The 22,049-nt window shown below is 39.2% G+C and overlaps 1 protein-coding gene across 3 annotated transcripts in view; it reads right to left on the reverse strand.

The window, feature by feature from the left end:
- Positions 1-22,049, reverse strand: part of MYO1B (myosin IB) — a 182,526-nt gene that overhangs the window by 18,559 nt on the left and 141,918 nt on the right. Inside the window, exons 14-24 of one of the 3 annotated variants that reach the window (XM_067741166.1) lie at positions 20,569-20,673; positions 18,445-18,507; positions 14,907-15,107; positions 13,480-13,706; positions 10,705-10,905; positions 8,959-9,052; positions 7,963-8,112; positions 4,505-4,573; positions 3,151-3,237; positions 2,798-2,884; positions 897-983 (exon numbers count right to left, since the gene is read on the reverse strand). In XM_067741166.1, coding sequence (XP_067597267.1) covers positions 897-983; positions 2,798-2,884; positions 3,151-3,237; positions 4,505-4,573; positions 7,963-8,112; positions 8,959-9,052; positions 10,705-10,905; positions 13,480-13,706; positions 14,907-15,107; positions 18,445-18,507; positions 20,569-20,673 — 1,371 coding nt within the window. The remainder of the gene's footprint in view (positions 1-896; positions 984-2,797; positions 2,885-3,150; positions 3,238-4,504; positions 4,574-7,962; positions 8,113-8,958; positions 9,053-10,704; positions 10,906-13,479; positions 13,707-14,906; positions 15,108-18,444; positions 18,508-20,568; positions 20,674-22,049) is intronic. The other 2 variants (XM_067741167.1, XM_067741168.1) reach the window with 2 other exon arrangements.

Here is a 22,049-nt window from a genome sequence, read left to right on the forward strand (position 1 = left end):
AGTTTACAGATACTGCTAAAACAGTTCAGGTTCAGAGTCAATGGTTTCCTGGAGAATATTCAAATATTTTAAAAAAATGAATTATAGTATTATAGTAAAAATAACAAAGAGGAAATGTCAAAAAAAGGCCTAATTATCCCCAAATGACAATATGGATGGCTCCCTACAGTGAGGAGTAACTGAATATTAGGAAGACAAAATCCTTATATTGCCTTAAGGTCGTTCTCAAGGTTTTCCAGAGCTCAGAGTCATATTCGCTAACATGCAAGCTTACCTCAAGTAGGAAGTATTGCTTTAAAATAAACTCCGCCCTAAATTAGAGGGCATTTGAATCTAAAGTTCTCTTTAACCTGAATGATCTACTGCTGGTCTTATTTGTCAAAATCTGTATATTTATGCAAAACCCTTTCGTTTCTATGCTGAACAATTAGAACGATGGGCACTTTGAAGAAAGCTCTGCTCCAGAAGCCGTCAATGGGACAGAATAGATGGGTAAAGGGAAACAAAAGCCCAATATTCCCAGGCTGGTCACTGCAATGGTAGGTCAGCTTCTAAGCTCAACTGCTGTAACTCTGTCTCATAAATGAAAAAAAATCTTCATCCTCATAAAGAGAACATTAAACAGAACTTGGATAACAAAGAATAAAATATGCTACATTACTATTTAAAGTAATATGCTATTACTTTTAACTTATTATTTAAAGAAAGACAATGCAATAAAATCAGAAAATTTTGGTGTACAGGATTGTTCTCAAAAGGAAACCAAATTAGGCAAGATGACATTGTAAAAGACTGTGCAGACCATGAGCAAGCATAATCAATCGTTTGGTCAGAGTTAGTAGGTGCTAGGCTTCACTGAGTTCACCGTGGACAGAAAGAAGAGGTTGAGGAAGTACCTTCAGTCCAAGCCAGTAAGCCCAAATGACAGCAACTGCATGCTTACGCCTAGCCTCCTCCTTCAAGCGTTTCAATTCCCTTCGAGCCTAGAATGTTTTAGATGGTAAATAAAAGAGACAGCCCAATGCAGACAGCACAAATGACCAGAAAAAGACACCCCACCAAACAGAAGAGCCAATTTATGTATCAGGATTTCAGAATGAAAGAGAAATGGTGCACAATCATTTAAACCCAAAGCATCAGTGTCAGGCTAGCGTAGTCCCTCGTATTTTCGGTGCATTGAGACTCTGTCCCAGAGGAGGGTACCTGAGGGAAGCACTCCCCTGCCCTCCCCCTTACTTCCATTCTGTTTCTTTTCTGTCCCCTGTTCTCTCTCCCTCTTCACTCCCTTCTCCACACTCTCTCACTCCCCTCCCTCATCAAAGCCTTAGATCTGTGAGTGGCACCTAACGATTTACATAGACTTCCCTTTGCTGCCAGCCCACTGGGCTAAAGAGGCTGTGAATTCCTGAGTTCATGCATTTGGATGTATAAAAAGATAACTCTTGTGAACAACCATTTAGAAAACTGGAAGGAATAAAGGTTGCCTCTCTGAAGTTTCGAACAAAAACAACAAAACTCCCAACTTTTTCCAGTTGGAAAATTAGAAGTAGCATGTATCAAAATTCAATATTAGGTAAGGCCCTAAACAGTGAAATATATGGAAGCAAGATTAAAAAAGTGAAATAACTCGTAGGTTTAAATCAATCTTAGGGAAAAATTAATCTGAGGCATGCTATTTTAAAAGACAGGAACAGACAGGCACTAAGGTTTCATTACATTACAGTACTCAGGCTGGGAAATGGATTTCTCTCATTCAGTGGAGAAAGCCCAGAGTAACTGTCTAGGAGTCCCTCTGCCTCTGCTAAGACAGCTCCCTCAGTTTATAAAAGGGAACTAGTCTGTTCCACACAGATTTTCAGGGGAGAACACAAATGAACAACTTTGGTTAGTTTGTGGCAAGTTAACATCTTTATACAGGCAAATGTTGACTTTTCTCATTTTTCTCACAAGACGGGTTGATAATGTTGACAAGGTAGACTTAAAAACATAGGACTGTAATGATATTTGAGTTTCTAACTGGGATACACATGCTTAGCAGAGATGATCTTTGATTTTCTAAGTGACAAATACATCTAAAGTGCTCCCTCCCTTGGGATATGTGAAACGTTCACAGAGCCCACGACTCTGCCTGGGGATTAGTGAGAGTATTTCAGGAGGCCTTTGTTTCTGATCACAAACAGCTGATGCCGAAATTCCTGGGATTCTTCAGGGGCAATGACAGCTAGCTTTGCATGAACAGAGCTTTCTGCTAAATCACAGATGATATTTCTTTTCACATATAATATTTTGCTTATAATAATCAACAGCTGCCACAGTGAGCCTAAAAAACAATTTCATTCATGGATTAATATTTTTGTCGAGCATGCGTTAAAGGTGTTTCTATTATTAACATGTTGCAGAAGACCAATCGAAACCCAAACTTTAACATTCCCATCATGCCCCCATAGCGCATAAAAACACCTTCAGAAAACTGCCAGGATATATTAGGGGGGTAAAAAACAAACAAAAACCCCCCCAAAACTGAACATGCATGTTACTCGAGAGTTTAAAAAAAAGAGCAACTATGCTAGTACCTCTTTAGTAAGCAATTAATTAGTCTTTTTTGCCTACGCATGCTTAAGCTTCCTAACGTGCTCTCTTGGCACGAACATCTCCAGGGTTATTAAATGTGGCTACTAGGACATGCGCCAGTGTGAGCCACTGTTAACCATGGGTCTTCACCCCCTGAGATGCTAGAGATACGGATTGATTATTGCGGATTCCAGGATGGGAGTGATGGGATGTGCATTTCAAGTACCTTAGATCCAAGCCAGTAAGCCCAAATAACTGCAATAGCATGTTTATTCCTAGCCTCCGCCTTCAGCCGGCTCAGTTCCCTTCGCGCCTGTGATGCATTTGAAAAGGAGTTACAGAAAAGTTTAAGGCAAGAAAGGTTACTGCTGATTCCCAATGGAGAAAGAGGAAGAGAGACACCGGTCACCATCAAACAGTAAACACAGAAGCGTGTGCCACCACCCCACACCGAAACGTTGGACAGAGCAAGAGGCAAACACGTGCTCAGGAGCTTAAGCCAGTGAATCCCGAATGGGAGGGTCCGTTGCTCCACACATCACTCCTGACCCGCTGCCTTCCTGGGCGTCTCTGGCCTACCTGGGTACCATGCCAATACGCTGCAATGGTGGTGGCTGCTTCCTCACAGCGCTTCTGATGCTTCAGTTCCCTCAGGATTTTTCGGGCCTGAAGCACAGAATGACCCAGAAAGATAGAAAATCAACACCAAAAAACTATATCCATAGTGACTTGAAAAAACCTACCTGAAGAGATAACCATAATCCCCCTTCTCAAGGGAAAAATCAGTAGCTTAAAGAAAGGAAAAGGGAAGGTTGCTCTACTAGCCCAAAATGGACCATGAGAAGGTGGTAAATGAAGACATTATCAAGCATGACAGTGTAGCCCCACTCAGATAGACAGCAGCCTCCCACGCCCTGACACGTGACAGGAAAAAATCTGACCACAGCAATACAAACTGGACACGGCAGATGGAAGGAACAGTTCTCAGAAGGTGGTCAGCGGATCTCCAATGATCCACCAAAATCCACTTGATCACTTTTATTATTATTGTCTGGAAGGAACTGTAGCTGTACTTTTTTTTCAAAAGAGATGGCTAAAAGCTTGCTATAAAATAAAATTATCTCACTGGTTCAGTACTAGTGGCTTCTTCCAGCAGTTGCTTGAAAATGATTTAGTGGGGGCCAGGAGGACAGCCGGTTTGGAGGCAAACCCTGAGTTCTGCCTCTGAAGTCTCTAGACGGGATGCCTGGACCCAGGACTCGGTAGTAGGTCAAAGAAAAACCTGTGTGCAGCAATCTCACTCACTCTGAGCACACCAGACTTGTATTTGGCAATTGCTGTGGGACAACCACTAAGCACCTGGGCTGCCCACGGGCCTAGACAAAGGGCAATGGGAACGGCAGGACTCCTGAACCAAGATCTGGCTTGTGGGCTATAGTGTGCTGACTCTGAATCACACTTTGGCAGGAAGGACCCAGAACCAGGTGGTGGGGGCACTAGGACAGCCAGCGCTTAGGATCTTTCAATCATGATGGGGCAGCCTGCAAGATGGTCACAGGGAAGGTATGGAAGGCACTGTGCTGGGGTGCTGACGTATGGCAGGGCTCACAGGTATGGAGGCAACAGTGTGAGACAGCCTTTTGCGCTACAGCTTCCCTCGCAAACAGGGGGCAAGAGGATATTGAAATCATGTACGGTATTATTTCAAGGACTTCCTGCTCAGAGAACAAAGCTCTTGAAAAGAAAGCAGGAAGCAGCCAAGACATGTTGTAGGGCCGGAGCTTGGCCCATAATATTTATTTTTTCCATCTGACTGTTTACAGGGTAGGCAGGAGATGAGGAACCCTCCCCTGCAGGGTGAGCCCGGAGACATCATCCTTTGTAAAGAACGTGAAAACCTCACATAAATAAGGATCACTTCTTTTAAACTCACCTTCCAACCCCGGATGTAAGACTGAATTACCAAGGTAGAGCTCTTTATCTGTTGATACCTCTTTTGTTGCTGTCGGATGAAAAGGGGAAGATATCAGCAATTCTATGTACATATCCATAACATGCATACTGAGAAAGAGAATTTGCTCACTTAGTGCAAGGAACTCTCGATCACCCATATTCTTTCCGGGAACCAATAAGTACAGAAATCAAAATATCCAACAATCCAAAATTATTATGATTAATCCAAAGTTTGCTTCAAGGATGGTAAATATAATTAATTTCAAAGTGACTCAGGACCCACCATTATTAACATCTGTTCTTTGTGTCATGCTGTTATAATACAACGTCGAGCGCATAGCAGATACCCAGTGAACACACATGAATGAATACATGCTGAGTTCTGCATCTGCTCCTAAGCCTTCTCTCTTCTTGGTGCCATTTCTCAGCGTGCTACTCACTGGGTCAGCCTCTAACGGCCCCAGTTCCTTCTAGGTTTGCTGCTTTTACTGCCTCAAGCTGGGAAACCAGCTAACAAATTGAAGTCAACTCCTATCCATCGACTAAACTTTATTTATTGAGCTCCTACTCGCCATAGAGCAGAACCCGTGAGGATGTTCAACTGCAGCAGAGGTTATTTCCAGGTGGGGAAGGTTAAGGAAGACCCAGGGAGATCTTCCCAAGAGTCGGCTCGCAAGCGCGATGCCCAGAGGCCCTTACTTCCAGGGCCAATGCCTTGGAGAGTGGAGGCTGCTAGAACACTATCCCTAGATAAGTGAGCGCTTACTGTATTTAGCGGGGAATATTCACTACAACGTGGGCATCTGTGATGAAATTTCACAGCTTTTCAAACAAAATACTGAAGCCAGGCTGTGACTCAGACCCTGGAAATGGCAGACTGCCCAGCTCCCTTTCTCTGAGGGGGAACAGATGCTCCCAAGACTCTAGGCTATGTTCTGGAAGCTCAGAGAAAATGAGCAGCAGAACAAAAAAGGGTGCCAGAGAGAAAGGTAAAGAGAACCCTGGGACCCTGTACAAGTCACCACCTTCTCTGGACCTCAGTCTCTTCATCAGTCAACTGAGGAGCTGGAAAATCTCTAAGATTCCACACGGAGTGATAGTCTACGGCTGTAGGGTCTAAACTGTACCTACAATATCCGACCATCACTTCTGACATTCATTTGGTACCTCAATGTCTTCTTTTAAAATTCCTACATGGCTTGAAAATAACTGTCTTTAAAATTCACCTCAAGGAGCCATGAAATATCACAGAATATGGATTTTAAGATAAGTAATAACTGAAAATGGTCATTCAGAAAATCTTTGAGTTATTTGGTCAAGGGAAAATCACTGGCTTGGATAACTGTAGTTAACTGGTGGAGGTATTTACAAGCATACCTTGTTTTATCGTACTTTGCAGATATTGCGGGTTTTTTTTTTTTTTTTTACAAATTGAAGGTTTGTGGCAACCCTGCGTTGTCAAATGATGGTTAGCATTTTTTAGCAACGAAATATTTTTTAATTAAGGTATGTACTTTTTTTAAAAGATATAATGCTACTGCACACCTAATGGATTACAGTATAGCCTAAACATGACTTTCATGTGCACTGGGAAACCAAAAGATTTGTGTGACTCGCTTTATTGCAATGTTTGCTTTATTGGAGAGGTCTAGGACCAAACCCACAAAGTCTCTGAGGTGTGCCTGTAGTTCAAATTCTAAAACAGAACTAACACTAGAGCAAAATTAATACTTCCTCTAAAGTTTGGGCTATTATTTATCATTCTAACTCTCAGAATCACAAATTAATGATACATATGGTGACTTTTTAAAAATCTCGAGATACAAAAGCTCCTTATTGGGAGGGAGGGTGGAAACAACACTTGCTATTTTTGGTTCCTTGCCTTTACTCCTCATCCTTCTGATGAAATGGCCCCTTCCAGAAGGTCTTCCTTGACCACCCTATCTAATCGCCAGTCTCCCCATTACTCTTTATCTCAGTTCTCTAGTTCCTTCCTAGCACTTACTCTACAATCTGTCATTGTTCTATTTATTTGCTTAAACGCATATTGTCCCTCACTGGCCATGAACTGTATGAGGTCAGGAATCAGGTTGTTTGGTTCACCTTGCTATCCCCTGAACCTGGCAGAATAAGGGTTTCAAAACTATTGGTAGAATTCAATACAGATGAATTCAGGATGCTTCAAAACTTGGTTTTTCTTAATGACCTCAAAATAAGAAATAATAAAAGGGGTTCCTTGAGGACTGCCTATTTGTGGGTCCTCCCTTTCTCAGGCAAACAGAAAACAGAGCATTATGAATCTGCCGAAGGGCCAAGTACCACTGCTATGTGCAGCCAGGTTGGTGACACCAGTCTTCTGGGCCTTTGCAGGATACATGTTAATGAAACCATCGTTAACGTGGCTGGCTAGGGTCATACTTTAACACTTGTACTGTTGGTTACACTCTTTTAACTTGAGGAAGCAATTTTAAAGATATTCTTTTAAAGATCACATAATTTTTCCTTACTTTTCATTTAAGTAACTCATTAATTTCTAAAACTTGGAAATTATACACTAAAATGTATTATATGAGAACAGGTCAGCATAAATTATGTCCTGATTATACACACCCTTAAAGCAAAACTTCTCTACAGCTGAAAAAGAGGAAGAACACGCTAAAGGAGATTTGATTGCAATTTTAATTCATTTTCCAACTCACTCTCTAGTGAAAAAGCAGAGAATGAAAATGTGTTTGGAAGCAGTGCTCTTATCATTAAAATTCATTTTGTGAGAACGCAATGCCAAGTTCAAGCTAGCCTAGAGGTAAACCTTCAGGTTCCCCTCAAACCTGTTATGCCTCCAATGAAACATCTATAATTGAGTGAGAAAGAAAATTCCCCAAAGAAATTTCATATCAATTAAATAAACATACTTTATTTTGGAGTCTTTTCCCAAAGGACCAGATATCTGAGGACTAAAGGAGATCCAACCCTTTAACCCAAACCCAGAATTCTACTAAAATGTGGCATTAGCTTTCTGGAATTAAAGCCATTTTCAGTCTTCCTACAATAAATGGAAAACAGCCAATTATTTGGGAAAATTGACCCTACTATACTCAAAGGGTTAAATGACATTATCTCTTCCAATCTGATAACCAAATTCAAGATGTAGATCTCCCACTACATGTATCTCCATCAGTGGAAGACAGCAAGATAAACTAGAGCTTTGACGTTGTCCTGGATTCAAACCCCATCTCTGCCTCATAGTAGCTGTTACTTAACAGCTCAATGACTTAGTTTTCTCATCTTTAAAAAAGGGACCAGAAAAGCACCCATTTCACGAGGTCATTCGGAGGATGAAGTATGTAAAAAAAAATACCTACACAGTTAAATACGTAACAAATATTTGCAAAAAAAAGCATCGTGATTACAGCTCAAAAAAATGTCAGGGGCTCTCACCGCGTATCTCCTGTACCAGGCAGCAATCACGATTTGGCTTTTTCTCATCAGCAGGAAGTGTGTGCGACATTTCCACCCCCGATAAATCTTCTGAATGAGAGTGGCCAGGTCCTCAAGACGCTGCTTCCTCAGGTCTTCTAATTTGAATAACTAATAAATAATAGATGGATTTATCAAAAATCCACAAAAACTCGTGGCATATGTGAACATCATTCTCAGGAAATAAAATGTCACAATGTTGGTGTGAACCACATTGAGGAAAAAAAAATTACTTAATTACAGATATTATGAATAGTAGTCCAGAAGAAAACTATTGGGATGAATTCACGCAAGATACACAATTTAGAGTACAGTGTTTTAGAATTTATGACGAATCATGTAAGGGCTGAACTGAGCTCTAGATGTACCTTCACACTATCTGTGAGGATGAAATTACTGGAAGGGAGGTGACGGCAAGGTCTCTCTCAGACGATTTGAACACTTTCCTAATTCTCCAAATTTCCAATAAACTGCTATGTAAATTATACTTCATGCTAGTCTATTCAGTTATAAAAAGGCTCCAATGGAGTTCTTCACTAAGTAGAATTTTAAGTGTTCTTTTTAACTTAAAAAAAAATTTAATTTGGGTGCCTTCGTGTACCTCTGAATAGCAGTGTTGTCTTTCCTAAAATTACTGTATAATTCAGATATTACAAATACAGACTGAAGTAACCTCCAATTTTTACGAGTTAGGGAGGTTTTATTGTAATACCAGTTTCTTTATGATTTCTTAAATGCTGTACAATCTATCAGCTCAAAAGTTTTGGTGTTTCATAAAAAATACAAATGTTTTTCCATTATCCCTTATTAAGCCACCCCTTTGGATATTTGCAGAAAAACACAAAAATGTGACATTCGTGGTAGCATCTTGGGTAACATTATAAAGTTAAATATCCTTTAAGAATTTGCCCATATGATTATAACACAAATTCAGAGTGTAACGTTTCGATTACATACTGTTCTTGGGTTTCGAATGAATATCTTTGATCTACCAAAGGAGTACTCTTCCACAGGAATCTCCAATTCATTAAACAAAACCTCCACACCAGCTCTATAAAAATAAATAAAAACAACAAATTTTCTGAGTTACAAAAGTAGGCTATCTTATCTTAAAACATGATATTAGGTTCTCAGTTTTTATTATTATAAAAAAACCCTTCAATTCCAAGTATAAATGATCTTTCAAGTAAGCATCCTTCCATCAAAGAATTTCCAGAGTGAATTCCACAAATTTAACCAAATCTAGTAAATGCTCAAAAAGCATTTTGGGTTTAGAACTACGTATTCTAAGAAAATATGGTATTAAAGACAATTTCTTGATTTCATTAGCAGAGGTGATCAAATATACTTGTAACAATGGACCAACCAGAGCCAGAAGGGTATGCAAGAAACTCACATCTATTTTGAACCCACTCAGTTACTTCTTGCAAACATTTTAAACACTGCTCCTGCTACTCAGATTGTGGGCAGGTCCCAAGAGTGCTAAGTGCCAGGCCAATGGGATGCAAAAGAACACAGGGTGGGAGCAAGGCCTGGACTTGACTCTGACCTCTCCATCCTGGACCGTGGATTTAATGTCAGACTTTAGTACTAAACTTCGTCCCACCAACCTGTGGACTGGATGACAGGCTGGGAGTGAATCCTTGTTCTGTGTATTATAGTAGATGCTGACCATAATACCCTGGAAATTAGCAGTGGGAAATGAAATAGTACCCAGACCCTACATTATTTGGGTATTGAATTATGCATCAGGGACCACACCATATGTCTGGAGTTTATCTTCTTGTAATACACGGTGAAGTGTCTAATCCTACTGATTTTCCTGTGAAAGGCCAGGTCCAGTGACAATGTGGAGTCAACACCAGTACAGTGAAAGAAAAATCCCCATAAAACAGGCACGTCTGCCCTGCTGTAGTAGCTGGGAGAGCTTCTGTGGCCTGCAGAAAAGGGGCAACTTCTGGGACTGGTGAGAGCAGAAGGAAGGTCACTGCACAGACAAGGCCTGGTTTCTCTTCTGCAGCAGCCCCCCTGCCAGTACACAAGTTCTCTCTGCATGTAGAGCTCACAGGGGCTGCTCCATGGGATGAGTCTGCAGTGGTCCAGCACTCTGTCTGTGACTGGATGGATGAGTGCAATTTAGGGCAGATGAGCTGAACGCCACATGGCCCCAAGTTCTGCCATATTCTCCAATCCAGCTTTACTCACAATAACACTGACACTGTGAACCCTATCTGCTCCTGTATCTATTTCTCGGTTGGTATAGACTTGATCAAAGAGTGGGACCCCCACCCTTCATTCACTCTCTCTGGGGTTAATTCCCCAGAAAAAAAAAACCCCGAAGAGCTGAGAGCAGTGATCCAAGATGCCTGTAGCTCTACCCTTGTATGAGTCTACACAAATATACCCATCAATTACAAATTCTCCTCCTGCTAACTTGCCATGACATAGTTTAGAAGTTTTATTGACATACAAGTTCCAAATGTGGATTTGATAAGCCGTGTTTAAACCTTAAAGAAAACCAAGACTTCTAATAATTAATAAGAATTAGCACAAAGTGGTATCCTGCTGGAAGATGGTCCAAAACAGAGGTTACAGCCAACTTTTCATAGAATTCTGTTTTGCCTAAACAGCACGTGAAGAAAACAACATGGTATCTGTATGCTTTAAAACTTCATAATTAAATATGATCAATGAATGTCTTACCTTGCTGGTCCTTTCCAATGAGGCCATGTTTGTTTACAAAGCATTTTGTATCTTTCTAAGCAAGGTTCATAGGCCTGCCTGAAGGCGTAGCCTGCTCTCCTCACGCGGACATTCTCCAAAAGACCCAGATACCTGACCTGATGACATACTAGACCCTCGTTGAAGATGTGTGCTGCCTTTTTATCATTCGGTTTGATACACCTAAAAGATGACACAAATTTTAGGTTTTAAACTCCTTCTCTTACGGATTTATCTGTCCATGTTTTACAAAGCATCATATATAATTATTTCAAGGTGAGACAATTATTTATTATTCTTGGAAAACCTAGTCATTTCTTTTGAAATTATTTCAAATCGTTTTACAAAAACCTGAAGATAACTACACTGCAGATACAGCAATAAAAAAGAATAATGCATACAATAACATGGGTAAATATCACTGACATTCTGTTTAATGAAAGAAGTCTGATGTAAAAGAGTACATATTTTGATTACATTTATATGAAGTTCTAGAAAAACTAATTCCTAGTGAGAACTCAGTGTTGCTTTACCTCTGGGGAGAGGTAGGGGTGGAGATCGACAGGGAAAGGGCACAAGGGAACCTTCTGGGTTGATAGACTTGTTTTATATCTTGGCTTGGATGAGGCTATACAGGTGTATACATAGGTAAAAATTCAACAACCTGTACAATTAAGATTTATATACTCTATTGTATTGTACATACATTACATACCTCAATGAAAAGGTTAAAAACACTGCTGTCTCGCTAAATCCCTATTACCTCCCTCCTTTTCAATAGGGCACTTTGCTGCCCAAGGAAAGACTACATTTCCCAGCTTCCTTTGCAAGTAGGTGTGGCTATGTGACCAAAATTCTAGCCAGAGCATAAGTAATGTTTGCTACTTCCAGTGTGTCCTTAGAAGGAAGGGACTTGTTCTCCCTTTGCTCTTCTGCTAAATGCTGGCAGGAATGTTGACGAGGTGGAGAGCTATCTTTGACTATATAGATAAGAGGAAATACCCTGGCAACTGCAGAGCCACAACATAGAAGGCGTTGCTCTATTAGCACTGGAGTCTATACACTTAGAAGTACACAAGAAATAACTGTCAATCTTGTTTAAGCCTCTATTATTTCCAGATCTTGTTGGAGCAATCTCTATATCCTAATTAATATATTGTTAAACATTTACAGTTATGTCTGCCTCACTTCAACTGTCAAATTCCACACATACATGTAATATATGGACAACTAAATCTTACCTAGTTTGACCTTGGTGTTTTTATGGTTTTTCTTTTACATTTAGAAAAGTAATGTCTACTTCTTGGCTTAAGGACAAACAGATCAATGGAACAAACTAGTGAGTTTGGATCTAGACTCCTACACATACATTCAATTGATTTTCGATAAAGGCATCAGGGCAAATGAATGAAAATGGAGATTTTTTTTCTTTTCAATATGTAGTGCCAAAACAACAGGATAACTATATGGAAAAATAGACCTTAAAATAAATCTGAAACTGTAAAGACTCTAAAAATATATATATAATAATATATTCACAACTTTGGAGTTTATTAATTAAGACTTCTTAGAGATACATTAAAACCACTGAAAGGGAAGGGGAATAAAGGAACTTTCTGGGGTGACGGGAATGTTCCATGTTTTGACCTGAGTGGTGGTTACCAAAGTGTATACAATGGCGAAAAAACAATGGAGCCATTCACCTAGGATCTGTACATATCACTCCATGCAAATTATACCTCAGTAAAACAGAATCTTAAGGTTAAAAAAAAAAAAGTTTACTCAAATGAGAATAACAAAAGCAAGTGATCACACAAAGTTTCTTGGTTAATTTTTTTTGAAACTAGGATCCTTAACCTAATATATGTTCTAACCTGTTTGCAATCAAACCAGGGGATTTTACCTATTTACATTTGTTATGAATATAAATACTAGGTCAACAAGTTAAACACAAAAATGTTCTTCACTCTAACTTCCTCATAACTGAATTTTCAAAGACAACTGTAGAAGGTACATGTGGGTGTGCACCTGCCACATGAAATCTGACCCATCAGATACACACCTTCTATTACCTAGTTCACCAAATATACACATCACAAACTCTAATCCTAGTTGGTCTTTACTGAATTTTGAGAACTAAGATGCCCTAGAAGCAAACAAAAAAAAAAAAAAAAGAGAGAGAGAGAGAGAGACAGAGACCAGATGCTTTTTAAGGAGTTCTTTCTACTGTTTTGAAAAAATTATTTAGATTGTTTCAGAAATCATTAGTTTCTCTGGGCCTATAACTCTCACAGGGAAGAAAGAGGCACATACTTCCTCACACCAGACCTGCAACTGAAGCCCCAGGCGCTTCAATGCTCCAAGTCAATATAACAAGAATCCAAAATGAATCCACCAAAACAGTTTATGCAAAACGCTTACCAGAAAAAAATTTACATTTTGTTTCTTAACTTGTCATTAAAAAAAACCCCCAAAAAACCCAAAGTTGAGAACTCCTATGTGCCAACAACCCAATTTCATTAAGTATCTATTCCCATCCCCCGCCACAATTTTTTTCTTTTCCCTTTTTAAAATTCCCTATTTTGAGGCCACTGGAGTATTTTTTAAGCAAACCCAAGACACCGTATTATTTGACCCCTAAGTACTTTAGTTATCCTCTCCTTGGGTTACGCTCAGATTTAAGCAAACAGGTAAATGATCTTCCTTGAGAGTGCCTTCATAATCGAATGGTCAAAGAATTTTATGTGCCAGAAATACCTAATGTAGTTTGGATTCTTGGTCTGTAGGTTTTTCATCAGAGTGGCCACCGATGCCTTGAACTGTGAGCCGGCTGTAGGAGGCCTTTTTAGGTTGATCTTGGCAGGGTTCCCTTCGGGGAACAAAGACTTGATGAGGGCATGGCCGGCCTTCCACATGGCTTGGGACAGGTCTCTATAGAGAAGGTCGTTGTTCTTATCCACAAATCCTTCCACTTGGTACAGCACCTATGAGCAGCAGCACATGGGACTCAGTGGCTGACACACTGCACGCTAGAACATCAAACAACTGTTAAAAATATCCCGAGACTATCTATACTGCAGCCTCTTCTTTCTCCATCAAAAAATCTCCAACAAGTTAGTCACACTCTAATACCAAATTAGCCTCCAAGTTTAAATTCCATCTGTCTAAATCACAGAAGAGTTCAAAATAAATTCTATTACCCTTCAGGATTTGCAAGAATAAACTCCAAAAATGTTATTATAACATTTTCAAAGGATTTTAGGGTTTTTTTGGTGTTCAAGCATATTTTTGAGGTTTTACTTGTATTTTTTAGTTTACATGTGCCAATTCTAGTGTGTTTAAAAGGAGACGGGGGAAATTGAGATAACAGATATTTTCATAGACATCCTAAACCAGCAGAGAAACTGACCAGGAAAGTATCTCTTAATAACATGGGCTAGTGAAAAAAAATGAAGTACCAAGTTCCAGCATTTTGAAATTAAAGGAAAAGGTACTATATACTTCATTTTTACTAAAGCCATAATCAGATTTTTTCCCCTTTGAAGTTTGCAAGCTTATTTATAAGAAAGGAGGTATTAACTCCAATCAATAATCATTCAGGACCCCCAAAATCAATCTATTGTCCCAACTGTTTTTAATATTATCTTTATATAGTTGATGACATAAAATTAATTACCCCAAATACTAACCAAATTAATAAATGCTTAAAAAAAAAAGTAGATGTTTTCTCCAGTGTCGTTTCAAAATTCAATCTAAGAATTCATTATTTTGCTAAATGGTTGGTGCTTTTAAAACCTTACTGTAAGTCTTTTTTATTTTTAACATCTTTATTGGAGTATAATTGCTTTACAATGGTGTTACTGTAAGTCTTTAGTGAATGCTAATTTTTTACTGGCAAATCTTTTATCAGTGTTGATAGATCTTTTTTATAGGCTAGCTTTCAGAGCTTGAAAATAATAAAATCGATTTTTAATATATACTTGAACTCTTTCATTAAAGCCACTGGCTTTCCTTTCAGCTCTCAGTAAGATTTTGCTCAACATGGTCCATATTCTATTCCCACTGAACATTTACTGACTCCATGCTTTCAGCAGCTCCATTTATCCTCTGGAGCTGGCGCTGGTCAGAACGCCATCTCTGAGGCTGAGGCTCGGGGTCCTCCAGGGGGGCCCGGGCTCCCGCACCTTGCCGGCGTAATGCTGGATCCTGAAGCAGCTGTGAGGCAGGGACGTGTCGTTGAGGAACCGGGAACACTTGCTCATCCTGCTCTCAAAGTGCTGGTGAGTGGCGCACACTTGGTTCAGCTTTTCCAAGAAGGTCTCGTCGGTGACCGTGCCTGGCCTCAGGCACTCCTCATCCAGCATGGCCAGGATTCCGTTTGTGTTCTGGGCGAAAGGAGATAAAAGGGTTTCCTTCCTTCCTCTCTGTATTAATAATTATTCCTAATTATGCCATTAAACACAATCGACTTAGTCACAAGAAAATTCCGTTCAGGCACAACAAAGAGCAGAGAATCAAAACAAGTAACAAAACGCCCCCCACAGAAATCAGCCCTCTTCCAGCGGGGTCCCAGGTGCTCTGGGGGGTGGGGAGGGAGGAAGTATCTGCATGAGTCTCCCCCCACCCCGCAGCCCACGATGCCTCCCCGACGGCAGAACAGGACTTAGGTATCACCTCAGCCACGGGTTGATAACTGAAATTCATGTTGTTTAGCAAAAGGCAAGTCAGACCTCAAAGATTCATAAACAAATCTAAAAGTCAGAAACTAATGTGACAATACTGTCTCCTTATATAATGTGGTCATAAATCACAAAGCATAGTCTCTTAAGGCCATTATTTGACTCACAGCTTGAGAAGGAAATTGGTTTCAGATGTTTCCAAATTGTTCCTATGTTCAAAATAAAGTTTATTTTCTCGAGGAAAAAAAGTGGTGTGATTCGGGAGGCTGCTTTTAACGATCAATGCAATCAAGCTGTGTTTCAAGAATATCTGTTTAGAATAAAATTCTCCTTCCCTATAAAATTTCGAAATGGATGTTAAACATGGGTGAGAATTCGTTTGTTGGGTATTCAGACCCTGTGATCATATTTACCCCAAGAGCAGTCAGCCCAGCTAAAGAGAATCAAAAGTCAGGAATCTTCTACTTTGCTAAATAAAGGCTGTTGTTCCTTTGATTGCCCCTACAGGCCCACACATCTCCATTCCACAGAGAACAATCCACTGACCATGAGCCCCACCGGCTTCCGCCAGGGCAAAGTCCCCCTTGGCTCCTCTCCCCTTCTCCTTACAAGGCCATGACATCCTCTGACCAGCACTTATTCATTCCACACAAAATCTGGGGGAAGTGTGGATTCTCAGGAGTCAAGTGTGTTCATAACATCCCCGGAGTAAACATTATTGTTAGGCGATGCTGGAAGGAAACATTTCCTTTATGTATCCAGGCTCCTACGTGAACATGAGTTTCTTCAATCATATATGCAAGGGGATTTTTGGCTGAGATAATCTAGTTAAATTAAGTGTATTACCACTGTTTTTTTTTTTCTCCCTTCTTAAAGGTAAATAATTAAGTGCAATGTTACCTTTATGAAGAAAAACGTGATAGTCACGACTTCTGAAAGTTAAAACCTCCCCAGCAAACTACTTTGCTCACAAAATTTACCAGAAAAAATTTTCAGGAAATCCACTGATTTTCTAAATTTTAGACTAGAGTTTTAAATTGCTTAGGTGGAATATTAGTGTTCACAATCCAACACTGTTTACATTTTTCAAAACAAAGTTTATTTTTTAATTGAAAAATAGTAATGCTTCAGAATATTTTTTTAAAAGTTCAATTTAATCAAAGAGGTGGCTTTCAAGAATATCTTGAATACTGAGGGATAAGATACTGGCTAATTAATAATATCCAAAACGTCTTGTTAAAGATGAAGAGAAAATGATTTGCTGGACATTTGGAGCCTGTGAGTCTATTGCTGAAGCAGAGCACTCACCTACACTGAGAGCTAAAAAGACTGTAGAAAACAAAGTTTATGCATTGTTTCAAACTACTTTGTTATTAAGGCCAGGAAGATTTAGTAAGACTAAGCTTTTACACACAAATCAGTCTTCTTGCAATCAATTCGTTCATGATAAACTACATGATAAATATGATGTAAAAACAAAAATCTTAGATTCAGAAAGGTTACTAAAAATTATGCAGTAATTTTTCACACGTTAAGCCTTTTCACGTACATAATTTGTAACCTGAAAAATCCCACGGCCCTTGGCACCTGTCAAGTCACACACACACCATCTCTCACGTCCCTGAAGCAATCTATGGTCCATACCAGCCACTCCTGGGATCCTACTTAACTTGGCTCCTGAGATGGTCCCTTTACCCTCCTTTATTTTTACTTGAACAGCATGGAGTTTTGTTGTCGTTGTTACTTTTTAAGAAAATTTTTCCAGCTTTACTGAGATATAATTGACATAAAATACTGTGCAAGTTTAAGGTATACAACATGTTGATTTGATACACTACCATAGTGTTAGTTACCTCTATCACATCACGTAATTACCATTTCTTTTTTGTGATGAGAACATTTAAGACCTACTTCTTAACCACTTTCAAGTATATAATATATAACACAGTATTGCTAACTATAATCTCCACACTGTACATTAAAGCCCAGAACTCACTCATCTTTCAAGTGGAAGTTTGTACCCTTTGGCCTACATCTCCCCATTTCCCCCAAACTTTAGCCCCTGGCAACCACTATTCATTTTATTCTGTTTCTGAGTTTGTTTTTTTTTAAGATTCTACATATAAGTGATATCATACAGTATTTGTCTTTCTCTGACATATTTCACTTAACATAATGCCCTCAAAGTCCATCTTTGTTGTCACAAATGGCAGGATTTCCTTCCTTCTCATGGCTGAACAATATTCCATTGTACATATACATCACATCTTCTTTATCCATTCATCTGTAGACGGACGCTTAGGTGGTTTCCCTATCTTGGTTATTGTGAATAAAGCTGCAGTGAACGTGGGAGTGAAGATATCTCTTTGAGATCCTGATCCTGTTTCTTTTGGATATATACCCAGGAGTGGGATTGTTGGGTCACATAACAGATCTAATTTTAATTTTTTATAGGAACCTCTATACTGTTTTCTTTTTTTTTTTCTATACCAATTTCTATAGCGATTGCACCAATTTACATTCCTACCATCAGTACACAAGGGTTACCATATCTCCCCACATCCTCACGAACAATTATCTTTTTGATAGTAAGCACTGAATACTATGTTAAGAGGTCGCTAGAATTTTAGAAATGAAATGGATATTTTGACTTGGCAAACACCTTCTTTTTTTTGAGTCTCCTCTGATCAGTGCTCATATTTCCACGAGCTGTGGATTGGACCTGGGTTCCCAGGACACAAGAAAGAATGGTGCACCTAAGGGCATGGCATCTGAGCGTCATGAATGGGCTCTGTGATACGGCAACAGGATTAGCATGGGGGAACCTGGCTAAGTATCAAAAAGTCCAGCTGTCTATGTATGTGTTCGAGAACCATGTGTGAGTTCTTAAGGTTGTGATAAAGTTTCCAGAACTCTGTATTTCTCTGAAGTGTCGAAATAGTGAAAATACAAAAGCTTGACAACACTGAAGGCAGTGAGATCGTTCGTAAGTAGTGAATTACACTACCAAGAACTTCTTTGGGAAACTGTACCTAATACTCACATTTTCTATTAGGTCACAAATGATAGCATTATTGAAGTACTCAATGTGAGTCCATTCTATGTCCTGAAAAAGAAAACAGAACAAAATCAAATCCCATATGATGATGCTACAACACTACCATCTCTAACATAAGACTTTGCCCATCTTACTATACTCCACTTCCTCTCTGAAAATTTCCTTTATAAAAATCAGTGCTGCAAATGTCATCTTCCGGTTCCCAAAACTTTCATAATGCAGCAGTCTAGCACTGACACGATCCGACTGAAACAACCGCCCTTGACCTGTGCTGAGGCTGTCTCCCCTTCCACCCTCCCATCTGTGGCAATTTCCCATGCACTTCGCTGGCCCCGGGTCATTTATTCAACAGGCCCTTGGGTCAATATTACTTTTTGTATATTTACAATGTTTACAAGGAAATAAGTCAGAACTTGATCCCCAGATTTTTCTGTTCTTAATTTGTAATCACAAGGAAGAAATTAATTTTAGAGTCAACCCCATATTGTAGGGCCGTTAACTATTTCAAATGTAAAAACAGAACAGTGCTAAGATAAGTATTTTCAACATAAGGAAAGACATGAAAACCTATCCACTGGTTCTAACACTAGCTACAAAGCCAAATCTGGGAGGCCAAGTGTAATCATTCTGTATCTGCTTACACTCTCCATAAGTGTAAACATTTATTTTTCTTCTAAGGGGAAGAAAGTTAATTCATACGGCAAGCTAAGGATCTTCCTATATACTCTTAGAAGTGTTTTAGACAATCTGTACAAACTGTTTTAAGTTACAGATCAAAGTTTGCGCATTCTCTTTATGATGATAAGACAGGAAGAGAATGAATCTGGCTTTTAGGATGTTTACGTTACAAAAGGTGCCATTCAAGTATAAAATGTTTCTAAAGCATGATAATCATTTCAAATGAAAGATGAAACATTCATGATTTAGTTTTTGAGTAGATGAGTTATTTTACTAAGTCACTGGGAATAATAATCACTTTAGAAAAATCTATACTGAGAAGCCAAAAAAAGAGGATTCTGTGTCCTTAATGACTTAAAATGACACTATAGAAAATGAAGAGAAGGAAGTAATATTACTAAAATATTAAAGCAAATAAATGAAAGAGAAACAAAAATATAATACGATATATACAAAAAAATTTCTCCTTTTTGTCTGATATAAATAAATTTATACTTAGAAAAACACTGGCTATTTAAAAACTGAAAGGGTGAAAACCAAGTATGTGTTTTACAATTAAGGATGAAAGGACTCTGTAAATATTACTTCTGATTATTTTCCAACGACATTCAGTGAGATAATCCATCCACAGCACTAGTATAATACCTGGCATATAGTAAGCACTCAACAAATGTTACCTGTTTTTATTATAAAATTTTTAAAAATCAATGCTTTTCAAGATTGAACAAAATATTAAAATATTGTTAAATACTGAAATAGTAAAGTATTTTCAAATTTATATACGGTGATAATTGACTTCTTTGGTATACAGTTCTCTTAGGTTTTGTCAGATGCGTAGCATCAGGTAACCACCACCACAGCCAGCCTCCAAAATTCCCTTGTGCTCCCCCTTGGCAGTCACACTCCTATCCTCTGGCCACTACTGACTATTAGACACTTTGACTCTATAGCTTTGACTTTTGTAGAATGACATATAAATTAACTCATACATATGGAGCCTTTTGAGTCTGGCTTCTTTCATTTAGCAAAATGCATCTGAGATTCCTTCATGCCATTGTGTGTATCAGCTGTTTGCTCCTTCTTATTGCTGAGTACTAGAACCTTGTACGGATGCACCGCTGTTTTTTTGTCCATTCATCTCAGACTAGTTTTTTAACAGGGTATTATTTTACTTCACTCTACTTGAATCCAGTGAGACTCAAGTTGGTCAGCTGATGTTCACTGAGCACCTACTATGTGCTGAGCACTGTCCTGGGCACTAGCAGCAAAGAAAATCCCAGTTAGCTTAGATGTCATACCAAACAAATTTTTAAAAGGTACAATATGGCTAAACTTTGAAAAATCTGATTTTAGGGTCATGTTTGTACAGTCTTCTGAATCCAGAATTTGTATTATGAGTAAAGGAATATGTAAAATTTTTTTCAATATTACCTCCCGTATATATTCCTCCTGCTCTTCTTTAAGAGTCAACTCAATGAAGATTTGTTGCAGCTTTTCATTACAATAATTAATAATGAACTGCTCAAAGCTGTTGTCCTATATGGAGAAAAATGAAGACAGCCTTGTAAAGCAAGCCCCATGACTGGCACTCCCATGACCATGCCACTCTAACATCTCACTCCACAAGAAACGCCACACACAGTCTTGCAGACTTAACTGCGGCCCAGCACACACCCAGAGGCTGGCACATCACAGGCACCCAAGAAACGATTCATGAGTCCAGTGAATGAATGAAGGATATACAAGTTACACACTATTTGGAGAATGAAGAATTTTAGTTGACAAATAAGCAGCCCACAAACGTGGTAAAAAAATGAGAAAGAAATACATTTCCCCCTAGAGGATCAGCAAAGAAACAGTGAGATTCATCATCTCTGTCACCCAAGTTCTCAATCTTCCATTCTCAACTCTGGAGCTCAAGAAAGTCTTTCTGACCTGACCTCTTACTCCCCTACCCAGGGTCAGATCCCTCATTCTGACACTTACATACCAGCACTTTTGAAAAATCATGCTATGTGTATACATGCGTGTACATGTGCATTCACATGTATTGATTAGTGTCATATTTATCTGTCTCTCTAGATTGCACATTTCTTAAGGGCAAGGGTTGACCATACATCTCTTGTTCACCAATGGAAGCCCATGCCTGCAGCACCTTGCACCTAGCAAGCACTCAGCATGTATTGGCTAACTACACGAATGAAGTGTCCACAAAATACAGACTCAAGGGAATCAGCACATCAAAATCATCTCCTAGCTAGAAACTCTCTCCTCTCAGAAGGGTCACACATTTATCACTCTTATGATTCTCAGCAGTGTCTTCTTCATATCAGAGTTATTGCCTGTGAAGATCTATGCCTACATCATTTCTGAACGATCTGCAGGGCTTAACGTATTGCTGTACATATTGAGGGCACAAATGCAGGTCTGTTGGATGAATATACTTCACCAAGAACCACACCATCCAAAAAGAGGTAGATCTAGCAATAAAACTTGTTATTTTCACCTCTCTCCCCCTCTCTGCAGAGAGAGGCGATGGTGGCAGTGGGAGTGAGAGATGGTGACCCCACCACTGATAAACCAGACTCTTTTCCCACTGAGGTGGCCAGTCCTGGCCTAACTGGCTATGAGGGTTCACCTGTAACGGCAGAAGCTTGCCACTCCCTGTGAATACAGAGCAGCTGCCTTCAAATCTTTCCATAAATGATGAAATCCAAAGTCAAAGACTTTTTTGAAAGTTGATCTTTCAAAATCAAGTTTGGTGCAACCAGGACAAATTGTAAAAGGATACCTAGGACGCAGCATCTCACCACATGCCTTCCTGGAAGGTGGCTGAGGATTTCTAATCACTAGTGAACTAATTAATCTGGGGAAATTTTAAACTCAAAACCATAAGTGACACATAAAATACA

Source organism: Pseudorca crassidens, chromosome 6 (assembly GCF_039906515.1).
Source record: "Pseudorca crassidens isolate mPseCra1 chromosome 6, mPseCra1.hap1, whole genome shotgun sequence".
Lineage (NCBI taxonomy): Eukaryota > Metazoa > Chordata > Mammalia > Artiodactyla > Delphinidae > Pseudorca > Pseudorca crassidens.